Source organism: Thrips palmi, unplaced genomic scaffold (assembly GCF_012932325.1).
Source record: "Thrips palmi isolate BJ-2018 unplaced genomic scaffold, TpBJ-2018v1 HiC_scaffold_18, whole genome shotgun sequence".
In the NCBI taxonomy this organism is placed as follows: Eukaryota; Metazoa; Arthropoda; class Insecta; order Thysanoptera; family Thripidae; genus Thrips; species Thrips palmi.
The window spans coordinates 13,956,064-13,969,671 of NW_023144627.1; the positions used below are offsets into that span (position 1 = coordinate 13,956,064).

At 39.0% G+C, this 13,608-nt stretch overlaps 2 protein-coding genes across 4 annotated transcripts in view; both read right to left on the reverse strand.

Annotated features, from left to right (window-relative positions):
* Positions 1-391: 391 nt before the first annotated feature.
* On the reverse strand, positions 392-8,950 carry LOC117645552 (DEAD-box ATP-dependent RNA helicase 20-like). 2 transcript variants are annotated; one of them, XM_034385838.1, is made up of 12 exons: positions 8,787-8,950; positions 8,540-8,637; positions 6,589-6,828; positions 6,008-6,214; positions 5,680-5,917; positions 5,399-5,587; positions 5,146-5,325; positions 4,791-5,062; positions 4,181-4,302; positions 3,872-4,105; positions 3,569-3,797; positions 392-3,488 (listed from the first exon to the last, which is right to left on the reverse strand). In XM_034385838.1, the coding sequence occupies exons 2-12, from the start codon at positions 8,569-8,571 to the stop codon at positions 3,038-3,040; spliced, it is 2,394 nt and encodes a 797-aa protein (XP_034241729.1). In that variant the 5' UTR covers positions 8,572-8,637; positions 8,787-8,950; the 3' UTR covers positions 392-3,037. The 2 variants fall into 2 exon arrangements, with proteins under 2 accessions (XP_034241729.1, XP_034241730.1); XM_034385839.1 differs by lacking the exon at positions 6,589-6,828.
* Positions 8,951-9,464: 514 nt separating this feature from the next.
* LOC117644513 (nuclear receptor-binding protein homolog) overlaps positions 9,465-13,608 on the reverse strand; it is a 28,595-nt gene continuing 24,451 nt past the window's right edge. For both annotated transcript variants that reach the window (XM_034384040.1, XM_034384041.1), the window contains exons 7-10: positions 13,441-13,600; positions 13,172-13,358; positions 12,958-13,077; positions 9,465-12,872 (exon numbers count right to left, since the gene is read on the reverse strand). In XM_034384040.1, the coding sequence (XP_034239931.1) occupies positions 12,696-12,872; positions 12,958-13,077; positions 13,172-13,358; positions 13,441-13,600 (644 nt within the window). In that variant the 3' untranslated portion in view covers positions 9,465-12,695. The remainder of the gene's footprint in view (positions 12,873-12,957; positions 13,078-13,171; positions 13,359-13,440; positions 13,601-13,608) is intronic.

The window sequence follows — 13,608 nt, forward strand, 5'->3', positions numbered from 1 at the left end:
ACTAAGACTCATGAACGAATACAGAGCATGAACTACTAAGTTAAATGAAGTGATTACGTTTTTGACGTTTCCTCGTCTTCGTCTGCTCGTCCACCGGGCGTTATTCGCACTCGTGCGGCGAACTGCAAAGTGAAAATGAATCAAATTTCAACTGCTGCTATTCGCACGTCACTCGGAATTTTTTTTCAGGAGGGGCATTTAAAGTTTTAATTTTCCTTGAGCATATCTTGATTTCCCTGATGCATGTACCATCGAAGGGTAACGGTGGATGGAAATGTTAATTCTGCCTACTTAAGTCTGTCACCACTACAACCCATGTAACTTCCTTGAATTTGGAAGTCCACAGAAAATGAGAATTAATAAAGGGAACAGGGTAATAATGAACACAAGATTGGGCTAAGATGAAATTTATTATATATGTACTCTTTATTTCTTTTTTTTCTTAAATCATGAACTGTGAGCCATCTTACAGCTCGCACACAGCAAATGATTTAATTTTAATATATTTTCATTTGCCATAGTATTCAAAACATACATTCAGGTGATATTCATTTACTATCATAATACTGTATAACATACTAGAAATGCACAGAGGAAACGAACAGAAGAGTTCCGCTCCTTCAGCTTAGGAAGATGCGTCCATCACAGAGTCAAGGGTCGCTCGTATCGCAATCAAACATGTTTTCATATCTGCAATATGTCATGGTAAAAACAAAAGCAGTTAACAAATCACTGAACTGCTAATTTAGTAGCAATGAAACTGACTAAAACAATGTTTCCTTTCTTTCAATAAAAGAACAAGAACAAAACAAGTTTCTGCATTAGGTAATACAGAGCAAATATCAACACTCGACAATCACAAGGACTGCCAAACGAATTTGCCCTCAGATAAACGGCATGCCATTTCCAATGAGAAAGGTAGGCGATGGAGTGTGGAAGGGCATCGGAGGTGATGCACCCCCTCACGGCCAGAACCAGCACTCATCCCTCCTCCTGCCAACTACCAATGCTTTAAGTTACCTTGTGTCAATCTGTATAACAGAAAATTGGAGTGAGCTCCATAAAACTAAGTCAACTCACAAGGTTTTGACTTTCATATAACTAAGTTTGTAAAAAACATTTATGCCAGAGTTGCACAAACTCCAACACACGTGACAATTTTAAGCTGGGAAATAAACCCCTGCCACAGAGCAGAAGTCTTAATAAAAGCATACCACTTTCAGGTATCAGTCTTTTGAAGAAAATATCACAATCAGTACTTAGAGTACAGTAGGACCATTAACAGTGTTCCCTATAGCAAAATACTCAATAGCATGGTTCTAACCGACCTTTCTCTCTTGGACTTGCAACTTAAGTTAAAATTATTTGCTACGATTTACATATCACAGAACAAGTGTAATTGAGAATGAATCAATGAATGACTCAAACGTACACAATAATTTACACATAATATTGAACTCTGATTCATAACTATGTACACGACCCTTGAGGGGGACAGATCATTTAGGGGGTTAAGGAACGCTTTCAAGATCTATAAATATCTTTTCATAAAGAAAAAAAAACAAATAAAAAAGCCATACACTTCAACATATATAGACTCCAACAGTGTGAAGTCCTTGGGCAAATAAATAGTTGTAGACCTAAAGTCACAATTTTCTTCACATAAGAGAATTCAAGCCTAACAGAGGCCCTAAGAACATACAATTCAGTCAAAGACCGGTTGTCATGTTCATTTACCCCCTCAACAAAAAGATAAATAACAATGTACTCTCATCAACCAGATGCACATCTGGTCCTCTTAATACATTGAACAATTTTTTTTTATTAAAAAATAGTTTCTTTCCAGTACTAGCAGTGTCCACAGACACAAAATAAAAACTAGGTGGTCGTACCTCCCAACCCTCCCCCCTTCTGAATGTTTCGTGCATCTCAACAGCATACAGAAATATGGAAAACTACAATAACAATTAGTCGACAAAAAGGAAATATACAATAACTGGAATGTGGTCTTACATAGCTTTTGTTTGGTTCAACAATTGTAAGATCAAAATGACAAAAATAGTGCTTGTCCCACACACCAATATTTAATAATAAGAGTGAATTTAAGTTTTCTTTCAAAATCTACTCACTTCCAGACCCCCCTTAAAATCAATTTGTAAAAGGGAAACAGACAAAGAGAAAAAAAATTGAAGAAGGAACAGTCTGCACATACATTGAATAATTGTCTGCACATATACATTGAAAAACTGCGTCTCAACTCAGGATAAATTGAAACGCAAGATGAATATGAAACAAGATCTGAACAATGGAGAAGATACTATGACGCTCCGTTTTACATGGGAATACTTTCCCCAGATCTCAGAAAAACAATGACTGACAAAAGCATGAGACTGTAAGTTTCGTACAGTTAATCAGCAACTGCCGAGAGCTCATCAAATCTTGCCAACAATATATACAAACAAATCACAGGACAGAAGGGACAGTTAATCCTTGACTATCCCCTTTGCTTCATGAGCAATTACCGATACTATATATTCACTTGTACAGAATGAGTGCCATTTGACTGGTCAGAGGACTCCATGAAACAAACATATATAAGGAAATAAAGATCAATTTAGACCAGAGGCAGAGTACTCAGCTTAAATGATAATGAGAAAACTTTGGTGATAGTATGTCAAATCACATTGCGTCTGGAGGGCACACTGCCCGGCCAGCGGGTCAGGTAACTTTATGCAGCTCTCAGGTAACTAGATTACTATTTATGACAGCTGATCTAACTGACCCCTAACACAAAAATAATGGCAATGGAATAAACAAATCTTTCTCAGTCCAAATACTTGAATGGAGGGAAGACATCAGTTTAATGAGTAGATATTAAAAGAATTGTCATCCTAAACTAGAATACTCATAACAACCAAGGAAAAAAAATAGTTAAAAATCATTTTTCTAAGTTAGATTAGCAGTGTTATAGAGCAAAATAATAGTAAAGCAAACCACACATCGAGCCAATTTAGCTCGCTACAGAGAGAAAATACATCTACTGCTGCACAGCTTGTGGCTGAGAGTAGCCGTAATAAGCCACTGGGGTCTGGTAGCCTCCATAAGCACTCGGAGACATACTTTGGTATGCGCAGGCTCCGCTGGCCTGTGGGGGCCTGTTGGTCTGGAAAAACTTGTTGTTGATCAGGCTCTGCACGCCACCATCAGCTGTTGGCTGCATCATGAATGGAGGCGGCATGTTGAACATTTGACCATTGTGGCCTCCTTGACTGTTGGCATAGTTGTTGTTGTATCGGTTGTTGTAACGGTTGTTCTGGAATCCGCTGCGAGCACCTTGATTACCAAATCCGCGGTTGTTCTGGTAGCCATTCTGGCCTCCATATCCATTTTGGGCAAATCCGTTCTGATTGTGGTAACCATTCTGCTGTCCATGATAGCCATTCTGCTGCCCATGGTAGCCATTTGACTGGCCATAGCCATTCTGGTATCTGCATGATAATAAAAATCCCAGAATTAGACCAGAAACCCCAATGCATTGGGAGAGTACAGAAATATATAAGCAACTTACCCATTTTGGAATCCACTCTTCTGGTAGTTTCCACGGTTTTCACCTGGGTTGCGGTAGTTGTTAGCATTGGGCCCACTGAAACGAGGAGAGTTGTTGCCCATGCCATTTCCCATGCCATTCACCCTGTTATCATTGTTGTTGCTGTGCCAATTCTGCCCATTTTGGCGATTTTGGTTACGGTCACCATTTGAATTGTCCTTGGTACTGTACTTGTTCCAACGGTTGCGTCCTAAATAAATAATATTTTCATGATTGAGGAATGCTAAATTAAATAGACAGGCCTACTTGATGAACTTCTCTTACCTCCATATTGACTGCGAGCCATATTAGCCAATTCAGCCAAAGCAGGGTTGACAGGTTGATTGGCCTCTTGCAACACTCCGATCAATTCCTTAGCCTGGCGCTGGTTGTTAGGGGTGAAAAAGGCATACGCTGTCCCACTCTGCAGGCATCGACCAGTACGTCCAATGCGATGAATGTAGTCCTCAGCAGTGTTGGGGTAGTCGAAGTTGATGACAAATTTAACATCTTCCACATCTAAAAAGCAAGATTTATTTAAGAAACAAATCAAAATACTTGGGAGAAGTGTTAAGCATCAACTGTGCAACATACCCAAGCCTCGCGCAGCTACATCTGTTGCGACCAAGATATTCGATTTGCCACTGCGGAACTCAGCAAGAACATGGTCACGCTCCGGCTGAGATTTGTCACCATGAATACTGATTGCTTGCCAGCTAAACAAACCGACAAAAAAAAAAAAAAGTTCATTATTAGGAGAAACTAGGAAGAAATTATTAAAAGCATAACCACTTTTCAAAACCAATTCCCAAAAATTTGACAAAAAACGAAGGTTTTACCACTTATGCCAGCTTGCTTACAAACCCACATGCACACCACAGATTCTTGGCACAATCGGATTGCACGTCTTCCCCCTGCACTACCTCCCATCTGTCTACCGAAACCTACAAATTAATCTTAATGACGGCTTACATTAAAAGACTAGCAGCAGCAGCAGCAAAACAACTTGAAAGGACAAAATAAAAACTGTTAACACCACAACTTTGGAAGAAAAACAACTTCCATCACATAAAGTGACAACTCATCTAACAAAACCCATGATCTAAGATTACAGATTAGTGATAAAAGAATGTTACATTGGTCCTAAGGTGTTGCTGCTAAACTGGGGACAGACATTCCGACTCAAAAGCAATCAAGTACTAACCCTTCTCTCTGGATCAGTTTTGTAACATCATCCACCTTCTTCTTCGTTTCAACAAACACAATAGCCTTGCCATTGATTTCTCTCAGGAGCTTTGACAACTTCTCTTCCTTCTCATGCTCCTGACAGACTTCAATAATCTGACGAATGTTGTGGTTGGCAGCTAGATCAAGAGATCCAATGTTGATCTGAATGTAATCAGTAAGAAAATCTTCAGCCAAAGCCTGGACTTCCTTAGGCCATGTTGCTGACCACATGAGCACTTGTCTGTCAGGCTAGAAAAATAAACAACAAATATTAAAAATTCAACTAGTTACTGTAAATAAATAAACTATTGAAAATTTTTAACATGTCGTACCCTAATCTGCTCAATGATCTTGCGGATTTGCGGCTCAAAGCCCATATCAAGCATGCGATCGGCTTCATCCAACACAAGGTAAGTGCACCTCCTTAGGTTGGTGGTGCCTCTCTCCAAAAAGTCAATCAGGCGTCCAGGAGTGGCAATTACAATTTCAACTCCTCGTTCCAAATCACGAGCCTGGAAAAATATACTAGTGAACATTTTGGAATGTGCAAATAACAAGCGTCATCCTGGACTCCATTGTTTATACCTGAGGCCCTTTGGGTGCACCGCCAAACACACAGGTGTTCCTGATTAGTGATGACGAGCCAAAGTCACGGGCAACACTTTGAATCTGTTGCGCCAGCTCCCTGGTTGGGGCAAGCACCAGGGCAATGGGACCATCTCCCCGGGAGAGTTGAGGCTGGTTGCTGATGTGCACAGCAGCTGGCAGCATGTACTAAGAGGACAAAAGGAATTGTGTTAAGTAAGGAAGACTGCATCCACCAGCTTGGACTTCTAACAAAACAAACACAGGCTGGTAAAACTTACAGCTAAAGTCTTTCCAGATCCAGTTTGAGCAATGCCAACCATGTCACGGCCAGACAATGCAATGGGCCATCCTTGAGCCTGGATGGGTGTAGGTTCAGAGAACCCCTGCTTGAGAATTTCCTGCACGACAAACTCGGGGAAATTTCCTTCTTCAAAAGCCTGATTGGGATTGGGAACATTTTTTCCCTTCACTGTTATTTCACGGCTCTCACGGTACACTCTCACTTCATCATCTGACCTGCAAGACAGCAATAATACATTTAATGTAACATTAAAGACCATGCAAATCTCTTGAATTCACAACAAAACAAATCAATGAATAACTAACCTGCCAGCCACATTAGAGTGAGGAACATAAAAGTCCTTAGCGAACTGTTGGAGAACATTGAGATCCCACTGAGGCTTGCGCAAATTTTCCCCAGGTTGTTTGTTTTTAAGGTTGTTCTTCATAGTCTGATCCTGCTTCATGCCATTGTTCTGCTGATTTGAGTTGGCCCAGAAGCGGCTTTTGAATTGTTGATCCCCTCTGGGAAACCTAAGAGAGAGAAGGTTAAATAAAGTTAGTACCTCAACACATGTTTTAAATACTTTTTTTTTCTTTTTTTTTTTTTAGCAAAAAGAGTTTAACAATGTGCTGTTACTTTATAGTGTAAAGATACAGCAAAAAAGAGACAAAGCAAAAGAAAGCATGAAGGCAAGGTAATTATAGTACCACTCACTACTCCCAGAAAATATAATGAAGATATTAAATATATAAATATTGACACAAAAATCTAAGAACAGACAGATGCCAGGGAGAAGAAATGCCTCAACAGCAAACAACAATCATAATAATTCTCAGCCTAGCAAGAGTCTGTTCAATGAAAAACAATGTTAGGTCAATGAGAGAAATCAGGCATTCTTTCTTACCGGGGTGGCTGCCCAGCCCTCATGGTATTATGGGATCCATTCATGTTAAAAGTTTGTAGCATATGGCTGCCTGTGTCACAGTGCTCTGGAGCATTGTTGCTTATCAGCCCTGGGCCCATTGAACCTTTCCCTTGCATAACATTTTTACTCATAGGGCCCCTTGGATACCAATTTTGTGGCCCTTGCCCCGGAAAAGAGTCAAAGTTTGGTCTGTCCCGTCCTTGTCTCCCACCTGGGTACCTGCAAAGCGCATAGGAAACGCTCAATCTTATATCACTATTTAACCACCACTTCTGACTCTGACTACTACCCCAACAAATTTGGAGGATGGATGACCAATTATTGGAAGTCGAACCCAAGAAGAATGACCCAGTCTGGTCTTTAAATGGGAGCATTGTTAATCTTAAATCACAAAGTGAAGGTTCATGGAGATTGTATACCCAGCTGGCAAGTGCTGCTTTCAGACAATGAAATATATATTCTAGTGGAGAGCAGTCTTGTTGTCAGGCAATGAAGTCATGCCCACATCAAAGAGAGCTCTGTAAAGCACAGAACTCCTAATGATTTGAGTGTACTCCAAGAAATTAAGGTCAAGAGAAAGACCCTTCTTTTAAAGTTTGATTGATATGTAAGAAGGGTAGTAAAGCTCCAATTCGGCTACAGTAGTTAAAGAAGCAAATGAAGAGTTGTTGAGTTGATTAGGGTGCATTCTTTAACACCTGAGCTGTGATGAATTTAAGAGCTGCTATTAGCTAAGGTATGAAGTGACAAAATGTGACCACATGCAGTCCTTAAGTTCAACCAATATGAAACGGTGTCTACAGCACTTGACATTGGACATTAAGTTAAACCAAGGTGAAATTAGATCAACAATTGTGCAACCAACTCCAAATAGTGACAAACCCAGTATATTACAGATCAGATATGGCTGAAGTAAACAGAAATGGCGTGCATAGGATGATTGAATAGGAGGCACAAAAAAAATGAAAAATGCATTATGCAAAGTCAACAAAGAAAGCCTTTATTAGTCACTTCTTATACAATGAAGTGGAAATTCCAAATGTCGAGTAATAGAGTGAGTACTCCTTGTCAACATAAGGTTATAAAATCACTTCATGTCAACAATTGACCAATTTCGCTACACTATGACTGAAGGTTGTTGGACACAACAGAGTAGGGTTGACCTTAATGTCAACAATGGGCGGTGAGAGCATACTAGGCCTACAACAATGAGCAGGTAATGACTGTCAACCAAACCATGCTCAAGGAAGATGTGATGAGAACATATACGGCTTCACTAAAGACATCAAAGTAAATGAATGATTATGATAAGATGTAGGACAATAGCTGAGCCATGATGAATACATATTCCAGCTATGCCATTCAAACTTTAAGTTAATAAATTAGGTGTCAGGAGCATTATATATTGGTAGGAAGCGCAGATTCTATTTATTAAAAAAAGAGAAATCCATAAGTGAGCATGATAAGAGGTCAACTATTGTCGAATAAGTAAGTTGCAAGAAATTAATTGGGACATGTCAAAATCGTTGCTGCTGACATGACATATCAAGAGGCCAAACAGAAAGTTAGAATTATTGGATGGCAAAATTTGACTTTTGCCGGCCATTGACCAAAAATTCTTGACAACTTTCTCTCCTATGCCCCCTCTGGGTCAAGCCCACTTCCCCACTCCCCCAACTGACAGCCAAGCGAGGCTGGCTTCGAATGAGTGTACCAAAACAAATGTGCGAAGGCCTCCATATGATTAGAGGATCCTGATACAGCGAATAGACTACAAAAAATGAATGAAAACCGTGCAAGCCACGTAGACCCCAATAAAAGGCAGAATAATCATACAAGATGGCGGATGCGGCAGATTTTTGAGTGTATGAATTTAAAGAAGGAAAGGGCTAATGGGATCACCAACGGACATTTATTAAGTCCTACTCACATCGTCTGATTCGGATACCCGTTGCCGTACATTGTACAGCAAGACTCCTGAGTTTAAGGACGATGTCAATCAAAGGTGGGCAGTTCACCCCACCAAACCTGCAACAGAGACGGATAATGCAGCGTGATTTCTCGCAAGTTACGAGCCATTCTGGGATAATCAAAACAGCCACTGCATAGACTGGATTCATAATTCACCATCAAACAATGAATTAACAGAAAGCATGGAATCAAAATCGAATAATGACCTCTCTGCCCGGTGAAGAAATGGAAATATGGCTGACGGAGACCAGTCAGCCCACAGGACAGACAGATGAACGGACCGTGGAAGCTCAGGCACGAATGGCTAAGCGAGGCCCTATTGGCTGACGACTGGCCAATGGACATGCCTTGCTGTGACGAGCATGGCCGCTCACAGAGGGCGCGACAGTCGCTACCTTACAGTTTGGTCAACTGTTGAAGACAGGGACCAGCCACTTGATTCGGTATACTCATCCAAATACCTTTGATATCCAAACCGTAAACGTAAGGAATACGCTTTTGATGAGCATTTGCTATTGTTGCTCACGGATTCGCAAATCTTTAGACTTCTTTTTAAAAAGGTTGCATTTAGTATGTTGGTAATAGCCGTATTCCACAACTCTCAAGTTTGGCGGCATCCCTGGGCCGATTTGAAAATGAAAAATGAGTTCTCGGGCAGTTACCTCCAATGATTTCATTGAAACCGTATCGACATGTCTTTCATGATTTGAAAGAAACAGAAGCTAAGCGAACAACCTAATGAATTACATCAAATCTTAGAAGTCTTAGCTTAAGCCTAGAGAGCCTGGATACTGTATCTGACTCACTACTTCGGGCTCGGGCCAGTAGTGTTGAGCGGGTGGGGGGTAAAAGGGCAGGGGAAATCACATTAAAAAAATCACACATTGAAGATACTATTTCATTTTAATAAAATTCGACAGCTGGATTCACAAAAGAAAGAAAAACAACCATTTGTACATTTCTATTTTGAGCAGTCTAAAATCAAATGCTTTATTTCCGTGACAAAATTTAGAAGAAACTGGGAACACATTTTTTTCTGTCTGATTTGAAGGAGGCTTAATAGTCACTCCTAAAACTGTTCACGTGAGTTGGATCCACGAGGAAAGGTATGCAAACACAGTGCAAAACACCAAAAATACTTTTCACATCCAATGCAACAAGTGTTAAGATTAATTCAGAATCTCTTTGAATTTCCACATATTAAAATTGACAATCACAATCAATAGCTGTACATAAACACTTGACTTGCGCAGCTCATAGACAAAATAATTTTTTTTAGTGAAATTACCAGCAGACTGAATTTGTCTTCTTCAAATGTTCCAAGTCTGAGATATTATGGAACTCTTACTTAAATAAAATAGACATATGATTTTATGACTAATTTGATCCAGTCAAAATGAAATTATAAAATAACCTTAGAAAAATGCTTATCACTTTGGGCTCAAGATGCACTTATTTTCTTCAATACATTAGATGAAAGAAGCTTAACTGTGGTTCAGAAGGTTAAAAGAATTTTCAATAATAATTTAAAAAAAGGAGGCAGAGGATAAGAAACAGCTGAAGCACTGTTGACCACATCAGCATTTGTGTTATTCTTTGAATTTTCAGAAGGACATCAGCAACAAATATGCTTCAGCAAGGTGTAGCCAGTAAGAATCACAAGCTCATTGTTATAAGTCTGCTTAGAGACTTGTGGCTCTGGCATTTAGACTAGGGAAGAACAAAACTATTCTTTTTGTAAATTGATTCGCCATTTTAAAAAAATCTATCTTACACACAAAGTAAATATATAGATTTCGCCACCAAGCAATAGTGTGACCAACTCTGCTCATTTCAAGTCAAGTTCACTCAGGTAAAATTTAGTCAAATTACACAAACATTGGGTAGAATCCAACAGAACTAAGCCATTTAAGTGAGACTACATGAACAACTACACAAAAGAATACACCCATAAATGAACTGCATTTAGTATAGAACTTAGTATATGACCATGAGCCATGAAACATTACTGTTCAACCAATTAAACAAGGTTTTAACAAATTTCTAAGCGCAACTTACAGAACTCCTGATGAGTTCTGTTGGATATAACCAAGAAGTGTGTGAACATGGTCAATTGACTTGAAGAGCACGAATGTCCACATATACAGCACATATCCACAAATACACTCACACACATACACACGCTCACGCTTACAAACAGATACACCTATACTTGGGCATACATAGAGTGGGTCCATGACATGTGTGACACACTGGTCATACAAACCCATAACAAGCCATGCAACCAAAGTCAGTCTCATCATAACTAGCAACTCAAGATATAGAATACCATCAAGGCCCTTGAGTTTTCTTGAGTATTTCAAAATATAAACAAAAACAAAACAGAAAAAAAAAAGACTTAAAATTCTCAGTCGGAATTAAGATTACTGATGACTTGCCTGTCAAGATATATCAGTGCCTCTATAGGGGCTGTTGCCACCAATATTGGAACACACTGTACATTATCAGATGCCTTACATAGCTTGGCTACTAATTAAGGCATCATTAGCATACATTTAATAAAATAATAATTTCATGTTGGAAACTAATTTGACAGAGCAGTACAATGTACATGACAATAACATTGACAAGAATGCAAATACATAAGACAATAATTATATACCTCGCCTCGCACAGAAAAGAGCTGAGGTTCATCACAGAGGCAGCCCCCATAGCCAGGCACCTTACAATCTCTCATCGACTCACATCCCAAAATCACTATTTCAGACTTATCTCCAAGGCTCTAGTGGAATCCGAGTAATTAATCTATTATTTATCACAGGACAAAGGAGTTAAGGGAGAGTGAGAGAAGATGACGCACAGCTCAACTTTCACAGCAGCATAATATAACTTAATTGAATTTCAAACTTAAATATTCAAAATGCAACTTCTTAAGGTGATAAAAATCCACAGCATTTCAGACACAATTCTAAATGTCAATATGGTCCTGGGAAACAATGACACAGTTTGTCTTTTAATATGCTGACTAACGCAATACTATATTTTCAAACAGATATTTGGTAACTTATCAAAAGCTTTTAAGCAAGAATACAATAATACAATTCATCTTTTGTTAAAATGCTTCATCCAACCAACTGGAAAAGCAAATGATAGTTCATATTCATATAAAAATATGACAAGTTCAAATGCCAACACAGGTAGTCCCTGAAATGAAGATGATCAGATAAATAAGGCTGAACACTGGAAGTTTTTAATCACCTGTGAGTTAAACCTGACTGAGGTAGGCGTGTGATAAGGGACCTAAAAATGCTGCAAGTGAGCTTGACCCTTCAAATAAAAAATAAAATAAAAAGGCCTCAAAACTTTTGTTTAAACTTAAGTTGAGAAAACCACAAAAAGGAAATAGATCCTGTCATTACATTAATTTTACAGTGAAGCAAAAATTTAGAAATCTACAAGGACAAGTCACCACCAAAGAGTGCCTAATTGGAGATTTCAGTTCTTGGAAAGTACTCATACTCACTTGCAGCAGTGTGTGTATACAGATAGAGGTTGCATACAAAAATTTCTTTGCAATGAAACATTAGAAATGATAAAATTATCAGACGAATGTGTAAAAAAATATGACTTTTGACTTGAACATCTCAGGAGTTTATGTCCTGCTCCTACTATAGTGATGGTTTCTCACAAGTGTGCTGAGTCGTTAAAAGTAGGGTGTCTTGCAAAGCAGAAATTGATACAACAGAGGGTAGGCATCAGACATGACTGAAGCCAGTGAACACAGAATACTTAGGTTCGCTATAAATCACATCAAATAACAAACAGCTACTTACAAATGCCAACAGAAAATAGAACTGACTGAATACAAAACAAAAATCAATACTATAGAAAGAATGTAATATCTTATATAGCTACTACTGGGAGAGAAACATCATTTTTGAATAAATAACATCACTGCAAGCAAAACACCCCAGTACATCCGCAAGCCTCGACAAGGGATGAATTCACTTTCACAGATTACAATTAAATGTTCGTAAAGTGAGATAAAAACAAGAAGATACATGTTCGCCGCCGGCGGCGACATTGGCTTGAGCTCGCCGGCGAGTCAGCCGTTACTAACTTCCAGTATGAATAGAAACATGGTTTGTAAGACTGCCCGTAGGGGCAGGTCCTATTAAAACTGTTGACTGCTGTTGTAGCTGCTGCTGTAGCTGCTGCCTCATTGGCATCTGTTGATTGAAACAGCTGATGAGAGTTTCCTCTATCAATGATGCAATCTTCTCCTTGTCCGCCTGCCAAAGGGAAAATTATTTGTTATAATTATTTAGAATATCAAAAGAGTGACTCTACTAACAGCTGATTTCTACTGAAACTCACCTCATTAATGAAGCCAAAATGGACCAGCTCCTGAGCCAGCAGGAGCGAAGTATCAATTTCTGATACAAGACATGTCAGCTGCCTATTCATCTTGTCATCCATTCTTAAAAGGATAGTCATCTAAAAGCAAGGAACAAATATTGGTATCAATGCACAGTTAGATAATAAAACAAACCAGGGTATTCTGAGAAAATTCAAAACAAAAATCACATACAAGCAGGTCACAGCTTTCATCTTTTGGTTTCACATTGCACATCATGTTTACCACTCTTCTAGCTTCAATATCTAGAGGTTCAGGAGTAACTGATTTGACAGATTCTGTAACTTCTGGCGATACTGCTCTAGGTCTAGGAGGAGGAGGTTGCCTTGCTTTGAAGGCAGTTAAGGGGTAGATACCATACCTGGAAAAAGACGAATTTTAGACCAATTTAATCTTTAGAAGGCAATGACGAAGAGCAGTTGATAAATTTTTATAATACTTACTTCACATCTTCAACAAACTTTTCTAGCTTTTCTGTAACCTGCACATCACCCATGCGTATTTGAACACCAGGTCGGTCAGTATGCATTATTTCGGCAACAACAACATCAGGCCCATATAGCCGCTGGACTACTTCATCTGATATTGTGTCCGAAATATTTGCTAAAATC

Excerpts from the sequence above, each read along its gene's own strand:
- LOC117645552 (XM_034385838.1), bottom strand. The coding sequence starts at position 8,571 with ATGTACGGCAACGGGTATCCGAATCAGACGAT. Across the intron at positions 5,918-6,007 it reads CACTCTAATGTGGCTGGCAG|GTCAGATGATGAAGTGAGAG; the intron begins GTTAGTTATTCA and ends GCTGTCTTGCAG. Across the intron at positions 4,303-4,790 it reads AAACTGATCCAGAGAGAAGG|CTGGCAAGCAATCAGTATTC; the intron begins GTTAGTACTTGA and ends CGGTTTGTTTAG.